At 54.5% G+C, this 26916-nt stretch overlaps 3 protein-coding genes across 8 annotated transcripts in view; 2 read left to right on the forward strand and 1 right to left on the reverse strand.

Annotated features, from left to right (window-relative positions):
* SPAG9 (sperm associated antigen 9) overlaps nucleotides 1-11821 on the reverse strand; it is a 47303-nt gene extending 35482 nt beyond the window's left edge. For all 4 annotated transcript variants that reach the window (XM_054170821.1, XM_054170819.1, XM_054170820.1 and 1 more), the window contains exons 1-2: nucleotides 11393-11821; nucleotides 5360-5480 (exon numbers count right to left, since the gene is read on the reverse strand). In XM_054170821.1, the coding sequence (XP_054026796.1) occupies nucleotides 5360-5480; nucleotides 11393-11698 (427 nt within the window). In that variant the 5' untranslated portion in view covers nucleotides 11699-11821. The remainder of the gene's footprint in view (nucleotides 1-5359; nucleotides 5481-11392) is intronic.
* Nucleotides 11822-11930: 109 nt separating this feature from the next.
* On the forward strand, nucleotides 11931-19752 carry LOC104310080 (nucleoside diphosphate kinase A). 3 transcript variants are annotated; one of them, XM_054170491.1, is made up of 5 exons: nucleotides 11931-11935; nucleotides 16854-16991; nucleotides 17501-17602; nucleotides 18236-18348; nucleotides 18671-19752. In XM_054170491.1, the coding sequence occupies exons 2-5, from the start codon at nucleotides 16863-16865 to the stop codon at nucleotides 18786-18788; spliced, it is 462 nt and encodes a 153-aa protein (XP_054026466.1). In that variant the 5' UTR covers nucleotides 11931-11935; nucleotides 16854-16862; the 3' UTR covers nucleotides 18789-19752. The 3 variants fall into 3 exon arrangements, with proteins under 3 accessions (XP_054026466.1, XP_054026465.1, XP_054026467.1); XM_054170490.1 differs by lacking the exon at nucleotides 11931-11935 and adding an exon at nucleotides 16175-16245 and having other exon boundaries at nucleotides 16860-16991; XM_054170492.1 differs by lacking the exon at nucleotides 11931-11935 and adding an exon at nucleotides 16298-16320 and having other exon boundaries at nucleotides 16860-16991.
* Nucleotides 19753-19840: 88 nt separating this feature from the next.
* On the forward strand, nucleotides 19841-22665 carry LOC128897174 (nucleoside diphosphate kinase). The gene is made up of 6 exons (XM_054170907.1): nucleotides 19841-19856; nucleotides 19935-20331; nucleotides 20673-20805; nucleotides 21285-21386; nucleotides 22001-22113; nucleotides 22419-22665. The coding sequence occupies exons 1-6, from the start codon at nucleotides 19841-19843 to the stop codon at nucleotides 22534-22536; spliced, it is 879 nt and encodes a 292-aa protein (XP_054026882.1). The 3' UTR covers nucleotides 22537-22665.
* Nucleotides 22666-26916: the final 4251 nt, after the last annotated feature.

A 26916-nucleotide genomic window follows, 5' to 3' on the forward strand; every position in this document is an offset into this window, starting at 1 on the left:
CCTTTGGGCCCAGTGCTCAGGTAAGGAGTGGGGCACTGAGCCGTGCAGGCAATTCAGCTGCCAAGGATGCTCTGCTCATAGCACACAGCTGCATGGCCTCAGCCTTGGCACTCCTGCACTGTTGGAGTATGCACTGTCTCAGCCCCACAAACCCAAAGCTCTGACAGAGAGCATAAAGAATCTCCTTCAGCCTTGTGCCACTTGTGCACAGACAGCCACACACCAGGAGAGACCCCACCAGGGCCCTGCTCCAGGTGATGCTGCTCTGCAGTGGGCTGGACTGGACAATCTTTGGAGGTCCCTTCCAGCCTCTAACACGTTGTGATCCTGTGCAGACTGGCCTCCAAACTACCATGGTCATTTACAGCCAGCTTCTACCCAGTACCCAGCTGAAAATTGGCCCAGCACTAACTTCTCACCCTGAGGCTGGCCCAAGCAGTGTGCTACCAAGACAAGCTCTGATGGAAGGACGGTGGGATGCTTCCTTCAGCCACCTGGCTACTGAGGCAAGGAACCTCCTGAGAAAACCCAGCCCAAACAGTGAAGCTACAGCAGACTGGATTTGGTTTTCAAGGCAGCCACCCAGAGACAACTCAAGACTGTAAGATTCCAAGAGCCATTTCAAGCTATTTTCTCCATCACTGCAACATCCACAGCACGAGAATTGCTCTAAAAACCAACTCCAAGCCCCTAAACACCAGCACAACACTGCCTCAATCAGAGAGCTGCAGGAGCACTCAGTGACGTGCTGGTGGATCCCAACCTTCTCTCCACTTCTGATCAGCTCTATTAAAAGACAAGTTTGAAGCAGGCCAGTGGCTGCTCTCCTTTTCTACTCCATTTTACTGATCCCTGCAGCAGGATCACTCTGCAGAGCTACTGTGCCCTTTGCTCCCTCTAGTGGCACCGAGTCCCACCACCAGCTGCTCCTCAACTCCACAGCACAGCCAGGAAAAGAACAGAGATGCTCTACCAGACACCAACACTCCCTCTCCAGGGTACACTGATGCTCCTGCTGCCTTTGGAGGAAGGTGCTTTGGATTCAGTGAGAGCCAAGGGCTGCAAACAAAGCAGCAGAGGGGACAAACACCCAGAGAGAGGTGGCAACAGTGAGCTCCATATCTGCTCAGCAAGAAGTTGGGATGCTCTGTTCCTTTGCTTGACACCAGATTCATGCTGCTGAACTGGTACTCCCACTGAGCATGCCTTAACTTCACCACTTGTGCCAGGGATGCACTGCAAAGTTCCCTGTATCCCTTGGAATGAAAAGGACAGTCAAGCCCTGCCCAGGAAAAGCTTCATCAACAGACCAACTGCACACCAGCTTAGTTATTCACATCCTCACGTGCACACAGACAACCTACAAGTCAGATCTCAAACCCATTTGCAGCTTCCCAGCTGAAAGTTCCCACCAGAGCCTCCCTGTTTGCCAGCCAGGTCCATGCTGCTGCTGTGCAGGTGGCTCTCAGTGCTGGGTGCCTCCAGAGGTTGTCTCCCTGGCTGCACAGGGCAGCAGTGCTGCTATCTGCAGAGCTGAGGTGACATCAAGGAACATCTGCAGAGGCTTCACAACAGAGCCTGCTCTGGCACCTTCTCTTGAGGCCAGTGACAGCTCTAGCTCTGCTGGCTTCCAGGGAAATCAGACCTGGATATTTTCAGGTCAGCTGCCAAAGCGTTTGTCTCATACCCCAGATACAACCCAGGGTGCTGCAGACGGCATCTGACAGGGGAAACCCGAGCAGGCCAGCAGCTGTGGCACAGCCTTTGCAGCTCTGGAGACCAGGAGCTGTTTGTTGGTTTGTTTGGGGTTTCTTGGTGGCTGTAGTTTAGGGTGGGAGCTGTTTGGGTTCTTGTTGATTTCCATGTGCAGTCCTCTCTAAACATCATCTGACAGGAGCGTAAGTGACACAGCTGAGCTTTGATAACCCGAGGTGTGGAGCTCCTGTGCCTGGCTGGCCTGCCAGAGCTGGCTGTTATCTTGGCTGTATGCTAGCACCAGACAGACCCAGGAAAGCAACCAAGCTCTCCAGCTCCCACAGCTGGCCACCTCCACCCAGGAGCACTGCACCCAGACAGGGTTGCTCCGAGACTCTGCTGAAACAGTTCCCCCGAGAATGGCTGCTCCAGAGAGCAGCCTCCCAAGCCGCTCCACTCCCCTCCTAAGTCAGAACACCCTACAGCTGCCTTTTGCTCCAGAACAACTGAATTAGCAGCCTGTAGCACACAAAAAGAACTGACACTGCCAAAAAGGGAGAAGGGCAACAAATGGACCCTCCAGAGGGGCCATCACTCCAGCACCAGAGGTAACTGCAGAGCAGGCAGTGCCCAGAGCAGCACCCTGCGCCCTCCTGGAGCTCTGCTGGACAAGGGAGCTGCAGACTGCTGCTACAGGTTGCACAGCTGCAGGTGTTTGGTGGTCCACATTCGAGGCTGAAATCTGAAACCTCTCCCTGGTGCTGCAAATCACTGACAAGCAGAGGCTGGGGTCACACCACAGCCAAGCCCTGCAGCAGGGAGACACATCCGAGCTCTTGTCGGGCATGTCTGAGGGCACCAAAACTGGGGTCTGCCTCAGACATCACTGAAGTAGGAGGGAAGGAGAAGACAAGAACTGAAGTGCCAAACGTGTCTGCTCTGGAGCTGGCATGGCCACGCTTGGTGCATCCAGAGGTGCCCTCTGCTGTCGAGCAAGGCAAGGAACCATCCAGCAAAGTGCAGACAAGCCAGGAAACCACACAACAACGTTTGCTCACTCACTAAGGGTTTGGTAAGACCAACAGCAAGAGCTTCTGAAACCTTTGCCTGTGCCAACATCAGCCCTAAACAGCCCTGCAGGAGTTCTGTGACATTTCCCTTGCCTGGAGCTCCCCAGCCCAGACACTGTGAGCACAGGCATTGCCAGGCCTCTGACAGGAGGGCAGGGCAGTGACAGAGAGCAGCAGTACAAAGGGAGACGGACCAGGGCCAGAAGAGCCACACCACTGCAGCATGGTCCTGCACCCAGACACAAGTCCTTACCCCTCTGCTCTCCTTTAAGCACCCCAGGACACAACACACTGCTATGTTTGTGGCACGAGCCACCAAGAACCAGGGCTGAGTGCTGGGCATGATGCAGGAATGGAAACTCAGCCTGCATCTGTCCAGCTGCTGAGGATTTCATCATCTCCTGTGGCTCACAACAGCCCCGGAACTGGAGCACTAAACAGCTCACTTGCATAATTCCTTAGGTGTTCAGCAGCTGTGCCTGTGGCCTTTGATGTTGCTCTGCATCAGCAGTGTGTCAGATCTCTCTTTGCAGTCTTTCATGTTGCCCCAGACAAATTCACCCACCCAGATCAGCACAACTCAGTCTCCAACACAGCCTTTTTTCTCCAGTTTCATTTTTGCCATCACAAGAGGTTTTCCTCCAATAAAAAGGTTTTGGAGCTGCTCAGAAGTTGCTGGTCCAACACCAGCACTTTGTTTGACAACTCCTCAACACCAACCACTGCTTGCAGGAGCTCCAGACAACACTCGGTGGTGCTCCTGCAACAACTGAGTTTCTCATGCAAACACTTCTCATTTTCTATCTACAGACACACAATGGGACTGAAAGTTTACAGCAGTACCTGTGTTGGAAACCTTACTCTCCAGAGCAAAGCCCTGGTCACACAGGAGCAGAACCACAGGCAGCACAAGGATAGCATGCCCAGATGATGTGGTGGGTGCAGCCTCTGTGGAAAAGCTCCAGTGATGCCATCAGGGCTCCTTTGTGGGCCGCTCCTTGGTACTCTGCACTGCACTGAACAAGCAATGGCAACTCTGGTGCCATGCCCTTGGTGCCAGCTGTTTGGGCTGTGGGCTCAGAGCAGAGGCACTCTGCAAGCAGTGCCCCTCATGACCAAAGCAGAGCACCCAGCTCTTGCTGCAGTGTTTTCTTTCCCCTCTTCTGCTGGTTTTCAACACATTTCCACTCACAAGAATCAAAGCACTTCTGATGCCAGTCCCTACAATGTGCTCTGTGATTATCCATTACAGCTTGCCCTCATCTAGGAAGATGGACTCCTGGGGAGCAGTGAGCCTGGTTCTCACTAGGTGCCTAGCTGGGGAGTTCCTCCATCACTGTGCAGAGCCTGCAACAGGCCCAAGGAAGTCCCTGCCCCTAAGATTTGCCAGTAGCATTCCAAACCTTCACTGTTTCAGCACTGCATGTATTTATGTTCATCTTGCCAGCAGTGCACTTCTGCCCTGCACTCACCTGTGCCACTAAAAATCATACCTGACAGATTATTGCACAGCAAGCTGAAGAAGAGAGCCCTAACTTGTGCTATGGGCAGGAGAAGCAAAGGGAGAAAGAGTGAAAAGGACCTGTCTGACAACTGGCATTCTGCTTTGAGAGCCTGATCTTATCTCAGCCTTATCAGGCTGGGGACAGTCTCACTTTACACAGCTGCATGGCCCAGCAACAAAAACTCTATACTCACTGGCACAGACAGCAGCCTGTGGCAAAGCAGGGAGCCCAGGAGCTTGGCAAAACATCCACATTCATTCATATTTAGCATTACTTCTGCACTCTGCTAAAAAGGTTCAATGTAAGCAGGAACCACAACCTTCATTCACAGCCAAACCCCCACTGATGCATCACCAGCAGCAGGGGTCTTCAGCTGAGGACTGCAGGGCAGGGGGGGTGATTCTGTGGGTTTCAGGATTTTGTTTCCTCTACCCTTTGTTCCACCAGAAGCAGAAACACTGGAGCTGGTGTTCCTCTCCATGAGGACACAGCTGGGGAGGAGAGGCCAGCAGAAGGGCTGCCACTGTCAGCAGTGCAGGAAAACTGAGCCTCCTCCTTTCTCCAGAACTCACCCAAGTGTTCAGGAACTACACATAACATCTCTGGAAGCAGAAGGGCTCTTCCTGAACTCTTCCTGTAAAAACTAAACGCCTCATAAATAATGCAGCAAGAACTACCCAAGAGCTAATGAGCAGCAGCACCAAAGGCATTCCCATCCCAGCAGTGCTCCTAACCCCAGAGGTGACATTTATTTTTAGCACAGACAACAGTTTAATGAGAAGAAAATTCCCTTCTTTTATGACTGCTAACAAGGGAATAAGTCCTAACCACCTCCTGAAGCAGCTGCTGAGCACAAGGACAGCCTGGGCTGAGAGCAATCCAACCCAGGAAGACACCAGAGGACTCCGGCTCCGAGTCCCAAGCTTGTCTCTAACTTGTCTGCCTTAATTCCAAAGAAAACAAAGCTGCACAGGAGTTCAACCCAGTTGTCTGCCAAAGCACAGCAAGCTGATGCCAGAGCTGTGGCATGCCCTGGCAGCATGGCACTCGGGAGGCTCTGGTGTCACCTCAGGGACACGTGGCACTTACTTTGGTCAGCGTAGTTCTTGGCTTTCAGCTCAAGCTGCCGAGTCTGAGATTCCAAAGCTTCCACTCTGGTCTGCAAGTCCTTCTTCTCTTGTTCCTGGGAATCTTCAAACTCGATGAATTTCTGAACAGAAAAGTGAAGTTAGACTCAGCAATGGCTTACAGATCACTCTCTCTGGGCAAGACCCACAGCCACTGCCAGGGCTGCTGCTAAAAGGCTCTCAGCTCAAGCAGCAGGCAGGACACAGCGGTCCCTCACAGCATGGAGAGGTGCAGGCAGTTCCCAAAGCACAGAGCAGATCCACAGCCCACACTTGGACATGTAGCCTGGTGTCCAGCAGCTCACTGTCCCACCTGGGCTGCTGCAGTGATTCTCTACTGAGTGCCAGCTACTTCAGAGCAACCTGCCTGGGACTGATTGAACTCTCCCCTAGCTCACACACTGCCCTGCCCCATGAGCCATGGGGCTACAGACTCTGCAGCAGGGCTAAGCAGAGCTCCACACTACCTTCTCATTCCCACCCCATCACTGTGATCATCTGGTAGGCCATCAGATGCTCCGGAGTCTTCCTCCAACAACCACCTCCTGCAAGCTGCCCCCTGCACAGACAGCTCACTATGGGCACTCTGACCCTGCTGACCATATCTGCTGCCCTGCTTGACCAGCTCACAGTGTTCTGGGGTTCAGCTCTCAGTGGTTCCATTCTGTAACAATGAAGTCACCAATTCAGCATCACAGCAGTTCTAAAAGCCTGGGTTTTGCTTTTTGTCTTAACCAAACCCTTCAGAACTGTAGTGTGTGCTGGCAGCAGGAAGGACAGCTCTGACAGCCACAGATGCCTCTGGTCACATAGCTATCTGCTGTGGACAAGGCCACCAGCATAAGCTCCAGAGGGCTCATCCTACAGCCAGGAACCACCAGAAGCCTCTGCAGATCAAACACTAAAAGACAACTCAAGGGCCAGGAAGGGAGCTGCAGCTGGGCACCATGGGGAAGAGGGACAGAGGGTTAGAGATGAAGGAACATGACTGCGCCCTAGGTACTGCTGGGCAGCTCAGGGGGAAGCACTGCAGATGCTCACACAGCAGCTTCTAGTAAGCTGCTGCAAGCTTTGGTCACTGTTTCAGAGCTCTTACAAGACCAGCACCTCCTAACCCTACACAAAGAGCTTCAGTTTCACAGGGGCATCAGAAGCAGATTTACTAAAAATCACTTCAGATGTAGAAGCATCAAAATCTATGAAGTGGAACAAGAGCTCCTTTCAGCCAGGCTCTCCATGGCTATCACAGGACTAGGCATGGTGCTCACATGACTGTGCTTGGAGCTACACCACAGAACAACTGGGAAGCAGCTGACACCAGCCCAGGTAGCACTGCTGTGGGTCCTACCCTTTGAAATGAGTTCTGCTGCTCCACAGGCAGTGTGAGAGTCAGCCTCAGCCTCTGGGAACCTTCACTGGGCAGTGTAATGCTGAGAAACTCAAGCTCCAAACTTGTGTCATGTCTCCTCTGTGGTAAATGATCACAGAGCCTTGCCCCTTGGAAAGACTCAAGTCATGTCCTGCTTGCTCTTGGCAGGCTCCCTTCTCTAGAGGGGCTGCCAAACCAGGCAGATTTGGCACTGGGACTAAAGACCACCATGGTTTGTTACGTGCAACATGGCAGCACAGGAGGGAGGAATTACAAGACGGGAACATCTTTGTTTAGTTGCTCCTCTGATGATTTCCCCAAGTCAGAGGTGTCTGACAACTTGCAGGGGGGCCAGGGACAATCCTGCTTCTGCACAGACAGCCGTCCAGAGCCATCAATGTCATTGTTACTCATCAGCCTAAAGATAGATATCACCCTCTGCTCCCTCCCAGGTTCTGCCACTGCACAGGCACTACAGTTGGGCTTGGATTACAAGGCTGTGCTACCTTCACTGATCAGCCCTCACTTTGGTGAGGTCAGAATTGAAGTTTCATCCTTCAGAGCATTTCTGTAATTAGAGCTGGGCCATTGTTTCCCCCAATGAAAATTACACCTATCAAACCATGGCCTAAGTACTTTGGACTTGGGATCTTCCTGTTTGGGTGCAGCTCTCCTGCTGATGACACAGGCAAAGCTGGAGCAGCTCATGGCCTTGTCCTAACTAAGCCTGCACAGCTCTGGTGGTAGGCTTGGCCAGATCAGCTCCCCCAGCAGCACCCAGACCAAAACACCTTTCAGTTGTCAAACTGATTGGCAACAGCCAAACACTGCACATCCCTGCATGTTCTGAACCTCAGTGCAGCAGCAAGAGGAGGAACGTGGTGTCCACTGACTGCGTGGACAACAGACAGCCTCTGGTTTCAACCTGAGCTGCTGAGGCAGACCACAGCTGAGCCTTCCTCGCCTGAAGTGACAGCCTGCCCAGGCCACAGAGCCCTCACACCCCCCAGCAAGCAGTGAGACTTTTCTGGTTCTTTTCCCAGAGCAAGCTGAAGGACACCAACAGGTCTGTGCCCAAGATCAGATATGCAATGTCATCTAGACATGGCCAGAGGGGTCCTTAAAAGGCCACCTTGTTTCAAGGCCCTGGTGCTGCTGTCTGGCTGCCAGTGCTGCTGAGGACACATGGAGCTGTGAGCACAGGATGTGATGCACACCTCCCGCCCGTGCCTCCTGCTGAAACCCAAGCCTGTGATACCTCCACAAACTATGTTTGGCAACTCCCATTTAATCCTTCCATGTTCTCCAGGCAGTATCACCTGTGTCATTTCAACAGCCATCTGTCCAACCTGTTGTTAAAGCCCTTCAATGGGAAGTATGAAAAGGCACCTCACAAGTAACACCCAGAAGCCTTCATGGAACCAGCTCTGAATCCACCCAAAGCTTACAGCTATCAACCTGATCTCAGCCCAGCCAAGGCAGGAGCAGGGCAGGCAGGTCTGGGCCCTCTCTCACACACAGAACAATCCCAGCCCTTGGCAGCACAGAGCCAGCCAAACATCTTCTCCTATTTATGCCATCCTCTGTTTGCTTGTATCCCAACTTGTTTTCTGTCACACGATCCAGGTGCAACCCTGAGCATATCTGATGTCAGGGTTCCTCCTACTTGGCAGCCTGTGGCACCCCGTGACAGGCCCTCACTACCTTGATTGCAGTGAGCCAGGTCCTCAGCCAACAGCTGCTGCTTCCTGGGCAGGCACAGACAATTAACAACCAAGCCAGCTCAGCTGGACTGGGGGGCAGAAGAATGCATGGGAGTGAGAACAGCCCAGGACCTGGCACACTACCTCAGCAAGGGTCTCTAGCATGGAGCCCAGTTCTGCTCTCATCAAGCAGGAACACCTGAGCTTGGACTGCAGAGTGTCTGCTCAACGCACAGTCCCAAGGGAGAAAGAGAACCCCGAGGGCAGCAGGAGAAGGCAGGCATCAAGCTCATGCTGCTGCTTAAACTAATTCTCATGGTGGCAAAGCCCTTTTCATGGTGGCACAAGTAGCGACCATGCACTGAACATCAGAGTGCAAGAACAGCTTAATCCCATCAGCAGCAGAAAAGCTGAAAGATTCACCAGACATCTGGACAGGGTTAAAAGGAGCAGACTCTGTCCTCTTTCCAAGTCCCCTCCAGCCCCTTCTGCTAGGCACAGAGCCCAGGTATGGAACTGTGTACTTCTGTGGGAGTGTAACTCAGCAGTGCACCCCAAACCCCTCTTCCTCTCCCACTTCTCTGTGGCAGGGCAGGCTCCCAGCACCACAAGCAGGCAGCTAAGCTATGCAGAACTCTAAGCAGCACAACGGAAGAGCTGGTTCCCGTGTCTGTGTCACAGAACACACCGTGTCAGTAGCCACACAAGGGCCTTCACAGTCACCTCAAGGACTGAGGAGGCCCAGAACTTCTGGAAGCAGATGGTTTATTTTCAAAGTCACCTTAACAGAAGTCCAGAGGCAAGACCTTTCCTGAGGTTCCTTCAGTTACACTTTTTAAGCACAGGAAAGGACAGAGGTGAATGAGCACAACAATGCAAGGAGATTCCCATTCTAATAGCAAACCATCACATTCATCAGCTTACCACTGCCAACAGCAGCTCCTAAAAGAAGCCTGCTAGTTGCTTGGGACAGCCAGAAGAGGGGACATGGACTATTGAACTTTACAATGCCCCATTCTGCTATCAGCTGACACCACTTGAACCTCCACAAGGAAAGGAACCCAGCACGCCAATAACTGGTCCATGTTCCCTTTCATTTCAACCACACTGCCCTCATCAGACTCTCTCAGCAGTGGCAAAGTCAGCTGTCACAGCCAGCTCTGAGCACGTGTGCCTCTGGTGAAGGTCCCAAGCTGCAGCTCTGAGCCACCCTCACCCATGTCCAGCACACCACAACATGCTGCCCTTTGCCCTTCCAAAGCAGACCACAGCCTGAGGTCCCACTGCCTTCTGGAAAGCACCAGCAGAGCTGCCTGCCAGCATGGGCACTGCTGTCCAGACTGCACAATGCTCAGCCTCTCCAGGAAGTTCAGCATGGCACCAAGGAGATGGCAGTGAAGTACCCTACCCACAGCAGCTCCTGGAGCCACAGCCCTTCCTGTGTCACCACTTGGTTATGGTTTACTGTTCTGCTGCCCAGGGCCTGCTGCTCCCAGCCTGACAAACACTGGCTTCAAGCCTGACATTCTCATCAGTCAGTTCACCAAACACTAATCACTCCTTTCCTCTCTCTTAAGGAAAATAAAATCTGCTTTCCAAAGACACCCTCTACATCCAGCTCGTGTCAGAAGGAGTGACTGAGTCTTTCCAGCAGCAGTCCCCTGACCAAAGTCCACAGGGCATTGTAAAACAAGGACACGTCTGACAAGCAGGATGAATGCTCTGAGAGCTGGGGGACACCTCCCACACCACAGCACTTTGTGACAAACAAATCCAGTCCTGGAACACCTTTGAGACAACATTTTGCAGTCATTTAGAACCATAGCATACAAATATTTGTAGAGGGCTACTATTTCCCAGCAGGTGTTCCTGGTCAGCATTGTCCCCATGCTTGGGGCTGTCATTCTTCTGGTTTGGGGAAAATTCAGAAGGTAAAGCACCACCCCAAACATAAGCAGAGGACACAAAGTCTGGAAATAGCCCTGTAAGATGGCTTGTCCCATTACAGATAATGCTGGCAATCCAATTTCCTACAGCACTTTGGCCAGCCACAGAGCTGGAGGAAGCTTCCCCACACAGCTGCTCTCTGTTGCACTGCTTTCTAACCTCGCAGGGAACCAGGCTCCAACCAGATGAGTTGTGCTGAAGCCACTCTTGGACATTTTTATTGCAATTTTTGTAACAACATCCAAAGCCAGAGCTTGTGTCACAGACTGTCTGCCCCACCTGTTGCTGAGTGCAGCTTTTATGAACCAGCTCTGAGGAACCTCAGCCTCACAGCTCCTATTTCGGTGTTTTTCACCAAGCATTCCCGTTTGTAACAGCCCTCTATAACCGACCCCAGGTGGGCAATGCCCCTCCCGACACGGCGACACTCCAGAGGAGCAGAGACAGCGCGAAGCCGGCAGTGCCCAGGTCCGTATTTGCAGCGCTGCCGGTGCCGGGGAGACCTGAGCTCTGGGGAGCGAACAGGGAGCTCTCCGGGAAGCGCCGTGCTGAGCAGCGGGCTGGCGGGCACCGGCGCCAGGGCTCTGCCACCGCACGGCACTGCCCAGAGCGGCGGGCACCGGCCCCTCCGAGGCGCTGGAGACCGAGAGCGGAGCCGGCAGAGGGGGAGCGCTCTCCGCCTCCCGGGCGCACGTCGCGGCCCGAGCTCGTCACCGGCTGGCTCCCTTCAGATAGGGCTACTCGCCGGAGCCTCTCTGCGTGGGAGCCGGCAGCAACCGCCGCCGGGCACCCCGGGCCCAGGTTCCGCAAGCACCCCGCCCCTGGCGGCTCCGCTGGAGGTGGACCGGCCGCCGCCTCGGCCAGGAAGTCCCCCCGCCTCCACGGGAGGAAGCCCGGAGCCGCCGCCCGCCTCGGGAACGGGCCTCCGCCCTTCACCGGCTCCGCCGCAGCCCCAGGGCCCGGCGCCTGGCCTCACCTCCTCGGCCTGCTTGCGCAGCGCCTTCTCCCGCTCGTACTGTGTGAGGAGCTGCTCGTTGTCGTCCCGCAGCAGCTCCAGCTCTACGCTGGTCTCCTGGCTGTGTGCGCACACCGAGTCCAGGTTCTCCAGGACGGCCACCACCAGCGGCATTAGTTCGGCCACCACCTCCTCGTCGTAGCGCCCGATGAGCCGCTCGAATTCGCGGTAGATGGAGCCTGCCAGCCCGGACACCCGCTCCGACATCATGGCGGGGCCGGGGCCGCCCGGGTCCTCCTGGTACACCACGCCGTCCGCCAGCTCCATGGCTGCCGGCGAGCGTCTTCCCTCGGGGGCCCGGCGGGGCGGCAGCGGCTCAGGGCGCTCCCGGCGCCTCCTCCTCGCTCTGCGGCGAGGCCTCGGCTGCGGCGCGGGCAGCGGCAGCGGGGGCGGAGCGCGGCGCTGGCGCACGGCACTGACGTCACCGCCGCGCCGGGGCGGGGCCGCGCGTCACGCGGCAGGGGCGGGGCGGTGGCGCGACGGGCGGGGCCGGGCGGGGGCCGGGTGCCCCCTGTCGGTGTGTCCGGGAAGCGTGGGGCCGCCGCTTCGGGCGGGTCCTAGTGGAGTACTGGGGACCGGCGGCTGCCGGGGGTTCCGTCATGGATCTGGGCCAGGGCCAGGGCCAGGCCGCGGCCGCGTCGGTACCGGGCAGGGCCGGAGAGGAGCAGGCCCCGGCGCTGAAGCACCCGGAGAGTCGCAGGTCTGAGGGCCGCGGCCAGGGGCCAGCCGAGGGGCCAGGGCGGGAGGCCGAGGCCGCGCTGCGTTACTCTGAGCGGGCGGCTGCAGGAAGGGCGCCGCGAGGGCGCCTCAGGCGGCTCCTGCTCCCGGACCGGCGCAGGCAGAGCAGGGCCGTGCTGGGATGAGTGGCGGAGCCAAAGCTGGAGCCGGGGGCTTGGCGAGTGCGGCGTTGGCTGATTGCCGGCAGGCCAAAGACGTTGGGCTTCCCATCCGCTCTCCAGACACACTGACAGCGGCACCGGGGCTGCAGCAGCCTCGGGAAGCAGCCCTCACACCGGCGGGGATCCGGAGCCCTGAGACCCAGAGCAGCGAATCCCTTCTGGATCAGGGGTTTGTCACCGCAATGACTTGAGATGCTGTGGGGAATCCGAACACAGCTGAGACCGAAGAGCTTCCGAGCTGCCACCTTCCGTGGGTCTGACCCATAACCACATCTGGGGAAATCGCTGTCTGTGACAAGGCAGCCAAGGAGCCCCCAGCCTGCGGCAGCGCAGCAACAGACACGAGTGTGCCGAAAGGACGGGAGCTGGAAGGGGCTGCAGGCTCCCCGAGGGACTGCAGTGGTCTCCCCCTGAGAGCAGCTCAGGGGTGCACTGCTGTGCCCCCGTGGCGCTGGTTCCGAGAGCCTCTGCTGGGGTCTGTGTGCGAAGGGATGACAGGAAGAGACTTCAGCCCAGAGCAGTGGATTTGGATTTCGTGTGAGTTCTCTTCAGCTCATCGTCCTAAGTTAATTAGTGTGGCCAGGGCACAGTTCAAGTACAAATTGAATTACAAACACAGTAAAAAGAAATAGAAGCTGTTTGCTTTTTAATTATGGCCCAAAAAAGGACTAAAAACTACTTTGTGAAAGCCCACAACATGTACATTCCTGCTCACAACTCCTCAGGTGAAGCTTTTGTTTAGGTTACTGCAAATGATCCCCATGAAAAGATTCTTGTTCCGTATTTCTTGTTAGCAGTTGGCCACTGAGCAGAACTGTAGCCCCTGTGTTTGCCTGGTGCTGGCTATGAATGAAAATCCTCAGGGGATGCAGGTTGCTGAGGGAAGCTGGAAGCTGTCCTCCAGAACTTCTCCCTCCCCTCAGCTCACTGATTGGCCTCGGTTGCTGGCGTGGCAGAGGCCACTGAGAGCCTGTGGGGTGGGAGTGGTGAACTGGGGGATTCTGAGCCTGAACAGATGCGGTAGGGAGGCTTGGAGCAGCAGTGAGATAGCTGCTGCTGCCAGGCCATGGCTGCTTGCAGTGCACTTTTAACCCCGAGCTCAGCAGGTAATCCCTGTGTGACTCTGTGTATGTGGGCTCAGCTCTGAGGGGCTGCAGACTGTGGAGGTAAACTCGGCCATCCTGAGCTGCAGCAGAGCCCTTCCTCTGCCCAGGGTTTGGTGGTTCTGCCTTTGTGCTGGGCCAGGTGCACAGAGGGAATAGCTCAAGAGGCAGACGTTCTGCAGACAGGAAAAGTGGGTCAAGGTGTCTGCTGACAGCTGCTCAGGGCAGGGGTCTCTGAGGACAGGCTGTTCTTGCCCCATTGCTGTTGGCAAAATGGAGAGATGGAGCTTCTGAGCTGGAGCTGGGCCAGCAGTGAGGGGCCAGCAGTGAGCAGGCAGGCTGGGAGGTACAGGTAGAAGAGGCCATTCGTGCTCCTGCTTTGTTTCTGGTTGCTTTGTCAGGGTTCTGACCTTGAAGAATGGAGCATTTTAAAAGGCAAACAACAGAAAAACTACTTGGGAGCCGAGCCTGAGTGGTATAAAAATGCATCTTCCTGACAGCCTTACCACTGTGCTCACATGTGTGCACCTCACTGTCTGCATGAGATCAGAAATTCAGAGGTGGATTAAAAGTAGAACACATTATGGAATTATTTCCTAGTTGCTTGCCAGGGGATTAGGGGACCTTGATGGCTTGTCAGTTTAGCAGACTAATGGAGCACATGAAACAGCACCAGGAGCCCTGACACTGTTGTCTGTGTAGCTGGAAAGCAGTGGCTGGCTGTGCTAACTGCTGGAGTAAGATGCACTTCACCCTCCTGGGGAAAGAACTGCCTGAAACAGGAAATCACCAGTCTGGATAATAAGAAAACTTCTATTCCCTATCCCTAGAAATAGGTTGCTTTGGAAGGAAATCAATTTGCAGTTTACCAGGGAAGAAAATTAGCCCTGGAATAGGTATGGGGTGAGAAAAGCTTAACTGAGACTTTAGCCGGAGGAAGAAATCATTGTAAAGGTTTAATTCTGTGGTGCTTTATATCTTGAAGCACAACAGAAATCAAGGCAAAAGCAGAGGAGTGATAGCAGTACCTGGCTAGGTGAGGAGGAGCATGGCCACCAGTAACAAAACATCTCAGCCTTAGGATCCTGGCTCTAAGGAGCAGGAGGTGCACAGCACAAACGTGAGTCCTGATGAGAACCCCACCAGTTTCTGTGTGGTACAGACACAGGCTGGGGCCAAAGCAGCCCAGCTGGGAGCTGTATTCAAATTCTCTTGGAGGTTGGAGACATTTACTGTCAAGCTTTTGCCTCAGGACTGGGTTTAAACTCTGCTGGGTTTAAGGAATGTGCAAATAGTTTGGGCTCAGTAGTCAGACTTGGTTCACTCACTGAAGGCTTTGGAGACCTTGACTTCCTCTTCCTGTGATAGCTTGTTTTTAGGGAATTGTTTGTCTGGACTCTGCTTCTTTGTACTTCAGGTAGCTCTGCAATTTTCAGCACAATTTAGTGATTCTGGTAGTTTTCAGCCAGCAGAAAAGGCTCTGATGCAGTAGAAGTAAAGAGGAAGCAGGCTGCTGTGGTTTGTCATGGGCTCCATCGGGCACAAGGTGCTCTGCTGGCCGTGGATTAATGCCCAAAGTGACACAGGTGACCCTTATTTAATAAGGTTAAAAGACTTGGCAAAGATCACAGAGCTGTGGCAAAGCTGCAGACAGGGCTTGCCCACCTTCTGGTGTATCCTAAGCCTTAAATGCCAGCCTTAGCAGGGCTGTAAATAGCTCTCCTGTCCCTGCTTTTAAGCATTTCCCTAAACATCCTGTTTCTAGAGATGTTTTTTCTATTTTTAAATGTTATTTTGCCTTAGTGGGGATTACAGCATCACAGCATGAAGCCTTCTGTCCTAAATGGGCGTTGAAACAGCAGAGTGTAAGGGGCTGACCTCATCGGGAGAGAGCTCAGAGTTTCCACATCTGTAATAACTTCGTTGGGGGCTCACAACAGCCTGCAGTGCTCCATGGTCACTGAGACAGAGCCCCTGGGAAATCACATCACAGTGTGATCCCCCCTGGAAAACAGACCCCTGAACACTAGTGCAGGGAGTGGCTGAAGAGATGCTTGTGTCCCATCCAGATTCTCCCCACAGAACATTGGGTGTGATGGATTGTAGTGGAAAAAAGGGATCCCAAGTAAGGAAACCCGTGGTATCAAACAGCTGAACTTGGCCCTGTTACACAGCAGCCAAATCCTGCCCCGAGGAAAGGGAAAGCCACGGTGCTTTGCTTGCAGGAGGAGTCAAGGAGTAGAGCCTTGGGAAATGCATCCTGGTTTAGGAAACAAAAGTGGGACGCTGAGAATTCAGGAGCCTGGGCATGCAGATGTGCTGTTGGACAGATGTGTTATCTGGAGAGATGTGTTATTATCTGGAGAACTGCGTTATCCGTAGCTCTCTCAAGGAATAAAATGTTCAAGGGCAAACAGATCTACAGCTGTATAGCCAGGAAAAGGCAATTGGAAGGAAATTGCCTCCGGTAAGGAGGAGACTGAACCAGGACAGAATGATGATGAGATTCTTGTTAAATACAAAATGAACTTCAGCAGCTAAGACTGAAACGCTTAGCAAAGGCAAGGCGGCCGGGGGCGGCGGCAGATGGACCGGGCAGACGGAGCCGGGTATCGGGTCCGTACCGGGACCGGCAGCGCGGCGCAGCGGCAGAGCGCCCCGCGGGGCCGGGCGCCCCCTGCCGGCCCGGAGGCTCCGCCGTCGCCATGGTAACCCCCGCCCCGAGGGGGCGGCCCAGGCTAAGCCGAAGCTCGGCCGGCAGCCTCTGCCCGGGTCGCAGAGCAGCGGGGTCCGGTAGCAGGTGAGACGGACGGTGAGGAGCGGGCGGCTCGGTGCTCCCCGGGTGAGAGTGCGGCTCGGGGCGGGCCAGGGAGCCCGAAGCGGGCCGGTGAGGGGGAGCGGGGGATTACCCCAGCTCGGCGGGGCACGGGGTGGCGGGAGGGGACCCCGGCCCGATTGAGCGCTTCTCTGCCACACCGAAACGGCCCTGGGCGGGCTTCCGCTGGCGTCTTCTCGCGGCTGTGCGCTACCTGCAGCCCCCTGTCCCTGTACGCCGCCGTGGAGCGCGGCCGGAGCCCGGGCGGTGCTGCCGGCTGCTGACAGCAGCGATCCACAGGGATCTGTTCTGCGATCTGTTCTGCCTGCTTTGCCCCGAACTGCGGCAGCGGCCACCCGTGCGGCGCCTGGAGTCGCACCCGGGGCAATGCTCGCCTCCTGCTCCTGTTCAGCTTCTCCGATTGAAGCATTCGCCGGGGGCTCAGTTCTGGTTCGGGCACAGTCACCGCTGCAAACTCTGCAGCAGCTGCGGAGCCTGCGATCGAGCACCGCTCAGGCGGAGCCGCTTCGGTGGCAGCAGCAGCCGGCACGGCAAGTGGCACAGGGTGACAGCGCTGCCCGCTCCGCAGTAACGGCTTTGCTCCCCAGCAGACCATGGCCTCGATTGCCGAGCGCACCTTCATCGCCATCAAACCCGACGGCGTGCAGCGGGGGTTGGTGGGGGACATCATCAAGCGCTTCGAGCAGAAGGGCTTCAAACTGGTGGCCATGAAATTAATTCAGGTGAGCTGTCCTTCCTTGCACTTCTTACATGCTGCAGCCCCAGAGCAGTGTGCTGTGAGCATGGGTGCAGCCTCCAGACAATTAAACCTGAGCTTCTGAGAAGCCTTGGAGTGCTTCTGGTCATTTCTGGAGAAGTTCCAGTTCCTGGCTCTGGCTAACTGCTTTAGACATGCTAAGCCTGCTAAGTTTAGTAACCTGATGTCCTTAGTCTGAAGGGAATATTCATTTGGGTGCATCTTATACCTAACGGGTATCTCTAAATACCTGGTAGGAAGCCCAGCTGGCACCAGCTGGCAGCGTGGCAAAAGGCAGCTCTCCAGGTCAGCTCAGGTGAGAGCCAGGGGTTCAAAGTCCTATCCAGCAGAAGTGCCCCGAGGGAGGCCCTGGAAATGCTGAATTTCCAAGCGTGTGCAAGTTCCAGGGTGAACAGCTCTGTGCTCAAGCTGTGCAGTTGCAGCATGCTCTCAAGTTCTCACAGTAAGATTTTTGGGGGTTGTTTTTTGTTGCAGGCCTCTGAAGACCTGCTGAGAGAGCACTACATTGACCTCCAGGACCGGCCCTTCTACGAGGGCCTGGTGCAGTACATGCACTCGGGGCCGGTTGTGGCCATGGTGAGTTCTCATCTAAGAATTCATTGTTTTGGCTGCAGCAGGAGTTTCTTCCTCACTGAACTCCAGCTTGCTTTTAAAAGGCCTTAAAGCCCCAGACTGGAATATTGTCACAGGGAGATGTGCTGTTTACAACCTGGACTTTCAGCTTATTCCCATAATCAGGATCACGATGCTGAGAGTAATGGGGGAACCAAAGCTGTGATCTGGGGAAGCAGTGGAGCTGCACAACCCCCCCACTATGCAATGCCATTCACTAAGCAAGCTGGAAGGCAGTGCTGGGAATGTGTTTGCTGTGCTTCAAGCTATAGTCACTGCAAACCTCTCTGCCTTCAGTAGAAGGGATTTGCTCTTTCCCCTGGCAGTGCATCTGTACCAAACAGCTGGCTGCAGACACAGCTCCTCAGCCAGCAGACAGCTCATCAGGGCTGGTCACATCCTGTGATGTTGGTATCCCTGGTGAGGAGAGGGGAGAACTCCAGCAGACACTTCCAGGAGCCGGCAGAAACTGGAGCTCAAACCTCCTGCTCTTGCGACTGCTTGGGTGGTGATGGGTGCCAGGATGCACTGTGCCCCCTGGAAGGTGTGGTCAGTGCTCACTCCTTCATCCACCACTAACAGTTTTTTTGTTTCCAGGTGTGGGAGGGTCTCAACGTGGTGAAGACTGGAAGAGTGATGCTGGGGGAAACAAATCCATTTGACTCCAAGCCTGGCACGATCCGTGGGGACTTCTGTGTTCAAGTGGGAAGGTAGTGATGCCATCTAATGACACCCAGTGCCCAGAGCTGTGGCACAGTAGATGTCAGGACACGGGAGCTGTGCTCCATCCTTCCCTGCCTTGAGTAGGAAGCTGCCATTTGCTGTGCCCATGCCACCTGCAGATGGAAATCCAGCTGTGGGCTCCCCACTGACAGAACCATGAGCAGAGCTGGGGCTGCCTGCTCCATGCTCATCACTGCTGCACAGCTGCTTAGAGCTTCTCTCCATAAGGAGAGCACTCAAAAGGAGCAGCCAGCCTTGCTTTCACTCTGAGGCTTGTATGCCTTCTGTGTCTACTTTTTCTTTCCCCAGGAACATCATCCATGGAAGTGACTCTGTAGAAAGTGCTGAGACAGAGATCAATTTGTGGTTCACTCCCGAAGAACTGGTGGATTACAGAAGTTGTGCTCATGAATGGATCTATGACTAAATCTTCCCTGTACCTTCTGGTATCTCCTGCCTGTAGACAGCTGCTAGGCTCTAGCTGTGGCAAAGCCCTCCCTACACACTGGTAGAAACCTGCCCCAGGAAGCTGAGATGGCTCTGGTGTGAATGTTAAATGCAGTCAGCCTCTGCTGCTGCCTTGGGTGAAGAGCTGCCAGGTTAGAGGTGGAATCACACTTCTGGAGGTGAGGGAGAGAAGACTAAACACAGAGCAGAGAATGCAGATAGTTTCCTGAAACACTCTGTAGTCAGAGGTTATTTTGGTAACTAGGGAAAAAAAAGGTAAGAATATGTTTGGTAAACAGCTGCAAGCAGCCCAGTGTCCAAGGCTGATTCTGTCCAAAGGTGAGGGCATGACTGGTGGTTTGTGACTGTGTGCCCAAGTGTGGGGGCCTGAGCCTGCTGCCAGCCCCAGATGGCTGGGGTCCCTGTGTTCCCCTGTGCACAGCTTCCAGCCCAACCAGCACTTCCTCCAGACTGACACTGTTTCAGCTTGCTTTTTTCCACCCCCCCAGGATTTATTTAGCATTTTAAGGAAGGATTAATAGGGCAGGCTTTCTGAAATGCCCTTTTATGTGAAAAGAAGATTAATGTGAGGATGGATGAGGGAGATCCACCCTCAGCCACTCGGTTGTTGCAGTCCTGACACTGCAGAGAGCAGCAGCTCAGCGATGTTTGCTGAGCAGCTGGGAATTCAGCTGGGTCCTTGTTTCTGTCCTTCCCTGGATAGCTCCAAAGCAAGCTGCTCTGGGGTAAGGTGGGTCAGAAGTGACTTTAGCTATGGCTTTTAAATGGTGATGTAAGGAAATACAGAATAATGCTAAGTGTCAGCACCAGTGTCTACTGCTGTCAGAGAAAACTACTGGAGGGGGAACAAGAAAGGTGTTGGGGTCTGTTCTGTGCTTGTTTACCTGCAGTGCCGAATCCATTAAAAACAAGAGTTGCATGAAGTTGGTTGTCAAACTCCTGGGTTGCTTTCCTGCAGTGAGTTCTTGTTTCACACAGGAAGCTGTGCAATGAATGCCCAGAGCAGTGCTTATGGTGCTGCGTGAAGGTATCAGGCTCCTGAAGAGGTGGAACAAACCAAACAGCTCGTGCTGTTGCCTGGATGAAGCAAAACCCCTGCGTTGAGGGCTGCGCGCCGCGGCTGCCCCGGACCGGCCGCAAGAGCCCTCCCGGGCGGCTGCCGGGGGAGCCAGGGCGACAGGTGCCGCTGGGCACGGCCCGGCCGACAGCTGCCCCGGGCCGGCTGCCAGCGCCGAGGGGCCCGGGGACAGGCGGCCCGCGCTTGCCGGGCCCTCAGGAGCGCAGCCGCCGCCGGGCCCAGCAGCAGCAGCGGCGCGGCCCGCCCTGGCCGGTGTGGGTGGGCGGGCGCCGCGGCGAGCCCCCAGCCCCGCCGGGCCCGCCCCCAAGCGCCGCAGGCCGAGCGGCAGCTCCTCCTCTGCGCAGGGCGGATCCGGCGGCCGCCTGCCTGCTCTTCCTTTCTCTTCGGCGGCTGCGGTGCGGGTGGCAGCGGCAACTCCGGCGAGGTGAGGCTAGGCCCGGGCCCCGCTGCGCTCCGGTTCGCTCCGTGAGAGGAGGCCGGGGGCCGCGCCAGGCTCTTCGCGGCGGAGGGAACAATGCAGTCCCGGGCGCGGCGGCGGCTGCGGTGCTCGGCGCGGCGAGCGGCGGCATGGCGGGAGCGGGGTCCCGCGGGCTGGGCGCAGCCGCGCCGGTGGCGCCGGGCCCGGGGCGGGGGCGCCGATCGGGAGCCCCGCGCCACGTGTGCCCGCGCGGGCCGCGGCCGCCATGGCGGGGCGGGCGCCGGCTCCCGCCGACCTTGAGGGGGCGGCGGCCGAGCCTGACCCCTGCGCCTGTGTCTGCCCCGCAGCGCGATGGCTGCCAACTGCGAGCGCACCTTCATCGCCATCAAGCCCGACGGCGTGCAGCGCGGGCTGGTGGGGGACATCATCAAGCGCTTCGAGCAGAAGGGCTTCAGACTGGTGGCCATGAAGTTCCTGCACGTAAGTGCCCGCCCGGGCAGCGCCTACTCGCTTCCGCCGCCCCCGGGTCCAGAGATCTGCAGACCCCTCCCCATGCGGCGTTCGCGCAGCGCGGGGGCCTCTGGCGCGGAGGTTTCCCGGCGGCTGGCAGCGCGGGGTCGCGCCGCAGGCCTCGCCGGTTCCCTAGGGAGGCGTTGGCTCGGGTGGCTCCGTGCAGCCCGAAGGGTTGTACCCGGTAACGTCGCCCAGCCGAGCTGTGCCCCCGTGCTGCTGGGGATGGCTGCTGCAAGGAAGGAGCTGTGGCAGCTCACTGAGCACCGCACAGCGCTGCTGTGCCCTGCGCGCTGGGAGCTTCCCCTGAAACCCGGAACGCTCTCAGCAGCTGCTGCAGTGCTACCGACAGCTGTAGTGCCTCCAGTCGGCCATGCTCCCGCTGCACAGTGACAGCCTTTGGGGTGGGGTGGTTTGAGGGTGCTATCTCTTGTCCCATCCTTTCAAAGGCCTCTGAAGACCTTCTCAAACAACACTACATTGACCTCAAGGACCGACCATTCTACCCTGGGCTGGTTAAATACATGAACTCTGGACCTGTTGTGGCCATGGTAGGTGGCTTGATTTTACCCCAAGACTTTCCTGACTGTCTTGCTCTGGAAGTTATTTTAAATACTCAGATTAACAGAAACATTTTTTTTTTCTAATTACCCAGTTGTGAGAGTGGCAAAATGAAACTCAAATCAGGGGTGCATCTGTGGAGTGCAGATAAAAATGCTTAGCCTAGATTAAGCAGAACTTCTGAGAGCCAAACAATCTTATGAGCAAAGCTGGGTCAGGGCTGTCCCACAGGAACCCTTCTCTGTGTCATTGTTTTTTTCCAACCCTCCAAACCACTAACTTGCCTGAGTAGCCTCTCCCCTGTTTCTGCAGCAGCTGGGAGTGCCCCCAGCTGTTACAGCAGAAGAGGTATGAGGTTAACCTCATTCATCAGTGGACTCCAAGGCCTGGTAAAGCATCTCCTTGACTGGAGTGACCTTAAGGCCCTCTTCCTAACAATTTTCCATTCACATGCCAGTCCCTACACTTTGTTCCAGGCCTAGGAGAATCTGGGCTGGCACAAAGCTCTCTGCTGGAGCCCTCTTATTTTCAGAGTCTGTTCCTGCCCAAGCTTAACCCTTGATTTCTAGGCACAGCCTAACAGGATTTGTCTTTTTTCTTTAAGGTATGGGAAGGACTCAATGTGGTTAAAACTGGGAGAGTCATGCTGGGGGAAACAAACCCTGCAGACTCCAAGCCTGGCACCATTCGCGGTGACTTCTGCATTCAAGTAGGAAGGTTTGTGCTCAGTTTGTGATGAAGTCCCTCAGTGTTGGTGTTTTACTCTAGAGGGTCAGAACTGGTGGTAGAGCCCCAAGCCTGATGGCATTTTGTTTGCAGGTCACAGTCCCCAAGTGCTGCTTAAGCAAATGGCTTGGTCCAGAGATGAGCTGTTTTGAAATGCAGCTCCTCTGGCACCATGTAAGGTCAACTGGTGGCAGTGACCTCCTTAGCTCCTGGGGAGGAACCTGGCAGAGTCTGCAGTTGTAGGTGCTTCTGCCAGTGTCTGCCCCTGCAGCAGTGTGGCCTTTGCTCCCCCACAGGAACATCATCCATGGCAGTGACTCAGTGGAGAGTGCACAGAAGGAGATCAACCTCTGGTTCAAGCCTGCGGAGCTGGTTGACTACAAGTCCTGTGCACATGACTGGATCTATGAGTGAAAGGAGCCTCCACAAGGAATTGTGCCTTCTCCACACATCTCATTCCAGCTGCTGCCCTGGGAGAAGCCCTCCCCAGGGTAATTTCAGCTCTGTTAAATAAATGGATGTGAACTGATCTCTTGTGGTGCCTTCACTGTAGAGCAGCTGTACTTCTGGAGGGTATAACCCCCGGTCCACCTTCTGCCATAGTTCACACAAGACCTCTCGTCTCTTCCAACCAAAGCAATTCTGTGGTACACCTCCATGTGCAGGCAGAGCAGAATGAACAGTTGGGGACTTCTGGTCATGGCAGAGCTGCCTTGAAGACCACAGAAGTGCTACAGCTGCAGAGCCACTTGCAGAGGGAGAGCTGAGCTTGAGCTCCTTCCTCCATAGATCTGAAGGTATCCTGCCCCATGCTAAAACTCTCTGTGCCCAGTACCAACTGACATAGCCCCAAGCTTGCTCAGAACACTTCAACTGATCTGCTCAGGTGCGTGGCAGAGCTGCAAGAGTTGGGAAGGGTTGAGGAGTATCGGGGAGTGAGAGAGTGGTGGAGGCAAAGGCAGCAGAGAGGAGGTTGTCAAGCAGCAGAGCCCCTACCCCTGCTACCAGGCAGCAGGGGTAAGCAACCCTAAGAGGGGGCACCAGTGGTGACTCAGCCAGCCCCACGAATTGGGACTCCTTGTGTTCAAAGCCTTTGTCACCATCCCTGGGGTTGCTCAAGAAGCTGGAGCTGTCACTTCAGTACACAGTTTGGTGGCCTTAATGATTTCATGATTCCCTAAAGCTCCTTTCCACCCAAGTCCTGCTCAGAGCTCCTGCTGTGGTCATGCTCAGCCCAACAGCCCCAGCTGCCTTCCCCTGGGCTTTATACATTGGAGTTTTAATCTCTCAGCAGATCTGGAGCCTCTGTGAGAGGCAGAGGAGCACCTAACCAAAGCACCCACTGCTCAGACAGACTTTTTCTCATTTTTATTTTGTGTAAAAAAAGGCAGATTTAGTGAATTATCTTCATCTTGTACACAAAGTTATAATTTTAATGCTTTCCACATCCATGCTGAAAATCTGCAGTCTCGTAAAAAGGAAAGGAACATTAATTTCTCCAAAAGCATTTTGCACTTGGTTATGTACATTGCATGAGAGAGCTCTGAACACTCTCCCACCCAGCACACCAATTACCAAGAAAATAAAAGACTCCATTTGTACAGATGCTGATCTCTATCAAATACAGACAGAAATGATGTAAAAACCCTTTGTTTTGTTTTGTTTCACCTTGATTCCCGCCCCCACGCTTCCCCAGGGGCCAGAGCTGATGCCTCCTCTGTATAAATGGCTGTGGCTTTTTCTTTTAAATATGAAAAATCAAAAGGAAGAAAAAATTCATTGAAATCACAGTTTTTCCAAGATCCCTTCCCAGTAGAGGATTGTTACCAAATGTATTAGCACCATGGTACAGAGACCGACGGGAGAGGGCATTCACATCACAGACAACAGAAACAAACACACACTGAGACCCGTGTTAGTAGCCGTAGGGCAAGGAACTGGTCACTGCTGTCGCTTCCCTCAGGCGGCAAGGAAAGGGTTAAAGGGTTGTAGTTAAAAGCCCGAGGCCAGGGAAGGGCTCTGAGCAGTAAGCAGGGTGCAGAACCCGCGCTCCCCGCAGCTACAAACCTGCTGTGCCACTGCTGCAGGGAGCCTGGCCCCGAGGGAGGTTTCAGGTGTCCAACAAACACTTTGCTGCTCTCTAGCCAAGTCACAGAGTTTGGAGTGAAGACGAAGCTCTCTAGAGCTGTGCCAAGAACACTGGAGCCCACCCTGTGGGCACCACAGCCAGCAGCCTGCCTGCTCTGGAGACCACTGGCAGTGCCTGCTGGTGTGGCTCAGGTGCTCCTGCAGCCTCTCCTGAGCAGGAGCCATCCCCAGGGCTGCTGCTGTGCTTTGCACCCGCAGGTCCCCTGCCCTTGGCAGACACTTCAGGGGTTCTGGATTCACAGCCAGGTGTGTGCCAGTGGCACCTGACACAGCTTAGTGTTTCATGAGTGAAAGAGCTGCTTTGACAACATCCAGGACTGACAGACCTCAAACAGAACTCCCTGCACTGGAGAAAGGGAGGAGTTCAGAGCCCATCTGCCCCTCCTGACACCACAAGACTAACTCAGACTGCAGAGAGGAGGGCTCAGAGACGTGCTGGTTACCAGCCCCAGCCTCCACATCACAGAACACAACTCAATACAACAGCTTCCCTGCTGGAGCCAGAGGCTGTGGAGGAGAGAGGAGAGCAAGCTTGTGCCAGCCCTGCTCCAGCTGCCTGGGACAACCTGCAAGTGGCTGCATTAAGAACAAACCAAGGAGAGGTACTTACCAAACCCAGCCAAAGCTTCCAGAGCTGCAATTTTCAGCAGGTTGAGAACAGAGAACAAAGAATACTCAAGGCTCAAAGTGCCATTGCAATGGCCTCTACTCCTACTTCTCCAATCCAGGCTGTTCAAAAGAAACATCATGGGTGGGTCAGAATCCCAGAGGAAGTATCTGAAGTCTCCCAAGCCTGACAGAGTCCTTTTTATGGCTATTCCAGAGAGCTACAATGTCTTTGCCACCTGAAGTCACAGATCCCTACAGTCTGAGAACCAGAAGCTTTTGTTAACAAGGGGTCACTGTCTAAGGAACTTGAGCAGTAAGGGAGAAGAGAGTTGCAGACATTCCTACACTACACAGGACACTGCTGACTTCCAGTAGCAAATACAAAACCTTACACAACGAACCCCTCTTGCATAGAATGAGGTAAACCTGTGCATATCACCCACATCATGTACCCAAAGGTAGAGCAGGAGTTAGAAAAGACTCAAGTTGCTGGTTTTCAACTTTCTATGCACTGTTTGAAGCTCAGACAACGTACAAAAAAGGTCTCCTGGGGCCCTGGGGGTGGTGTCCTTAAAGTATGTCTTAGGCTGCAGGAACACAGAAGGTCACAGCTGTGATGAAGCCCTAACTGATGGTCAGGAGTCACTGCTCATTGTACTGCTCTGCAGGGGACCTGCTGAGCCCCAGAAACACTTCTAGAACACATGTGGTGAATTCCTGAGAGTTTAGTTAATGAACCTCACTGGGAAAAGCTGAAGCTCTTGGTGCAGTTGTTCCAGTCACAGCTCTGCAGGGCTGCTTCACCCTCTCAAGAGCGATTCCACAGCCCAGACCATTCACACACCTACAGAGATCTCAAGTTTAGAAAGAGAACATCCAGGTGACTATGAGCTGACACCAAATCTTTCCCACTTCCCTGGCAGTCACTGCACCCTTCCACACAACCTGGCCTTCCAAAATCTGGACAGTGAAGCAGGTGGGGCTAATGGGCTGCTGAGACTTGAAGGATTCCAGGCAAGGAGCAAATCTGGTTCAGGAATCCTCTAGTGTGTGACTTACAGGCTGGTTTCAGTCTCAGCCTCCACACGTGGCACCACTGCAGCTGTGCAGAACTGAACTCGGTGGTAACCCTCCATCTATGGCTCCTTTTGGCTCACCTGAAACCATGGAACATCAGCTCTGAACCTTCACAAGTAAGTCATTCAGATGGGAAGGGAACAGCTGGGTCCTTACAAACGGAACAAAAATAAATCAGAACAACACTCAGAAGCTCCTCCCACTCCCAGGGCTTGAGTTACTATCTAAGCTTCCTCTTCAGTCAAAACCCATAGCTGAGACACTCCAAAGGAGGATGTATCTGAAGTTCCAGTTTGGCAGAGGGCTCTGTAAACATCTGCTGAAGTGCTCCAAGACTACGGACATGGATGTACAGACAAGAGCTTTACAGTCCCAGTCCACTGCCTGCTGTGGTCAATTGATACAAGGCTACTGATGTTGATGGGCACTGAATCAGACCCTAAGGAACCTTTAAAAAGAATTAATAATTAAAATCTTCTATAAACCCAAAATATTTGAAACTAAAGAACATCTAAAGAACATCTCCCGAAGTCCCAACCTTCCCCAGGCGATGGCTCCACTGCCACTGGGGCTACTCACTGAGTAGCTGTCCAGGACTATCTGCCACACAAACAATTGACGCCTCCGAATTAGGGCTTGAAAGCCTTCTTCTGCCAATAAGAAAAAAAAAAAAACCCCAGAGACGTGACCAGTGCAGCTGACAAGAGTCTAGAAGTCTCCCAACTTGTACCCAAAAGGTTCACTTGGAGTTGCAGCCCTACCTTCCTCCAGTCGCTTCCCACCACCATGCCGATTAAACTTTAATCTTACCAAAAATTAGAATTTCAGTTCTAGTTAACAATGCACAATAAATCTGAACTGGAAAATATTACAAAATTCTTTCAAAAGCTTCAAATACAACACAAAAGTGTCCATTTTTTGTCTGTAATAAATTGAAAAAAATCTTTTTGTTTTTCTTTG

The sequence above is a fragment of the Dryobates pubescens genome, chromosome 20 (assembly GCF_014839835.1).
Source record: "Dryobates pubescens isolate bDryPub1 chromosome 20, bDryPub1.pri, whole genome shotgun sequence".
Taxonomy (NCBI): Eukaryota; Metazoa; Chordata; class Aves; order Piciformes; family Picidae; genus Dryobates; species Dryobates pubescens.

Coding starts and splice junctions, on each gene's coding strand:
- LOC128897174 (XM_054170907.1), top strand. Junction 20,332..20,672: donor GCAGCGGCAACTCCGGCGAG/GTGAGGCTAGGC, acceptor TCTGCCCCGCAG/CGCGATGGCTGCCAACTGCG. Junction 21,387..22,000: donor CTGGACCTGTTGTGGCCATG/GTAGGTGGCTTG, acceptor TTTTTCTTTAAG/GTATGGGAAGGACTCAATGT.
- LOC104310080 (XM_054170491.1), top strand. CDS start 16,863: ATGGCCTCGATTGCCGAGCGCACCTTCATCGCCATCAAACCCGACGGC. Junction 17,603..18,235: donor CGGGGCCGGTTGTGGCCATG/GTGAGTTCTCAT, acceptor TTTTGTTTCCAG/GTGTGGGAGGGTCTCAACGT. Junction 18,349..18,670: donor TTCTGTGTTCAAGTGGGAAG/GTAGTGATGCCA, acceptor TTCTTTCCCCAG/GAACATCATCCATGGAAGTG.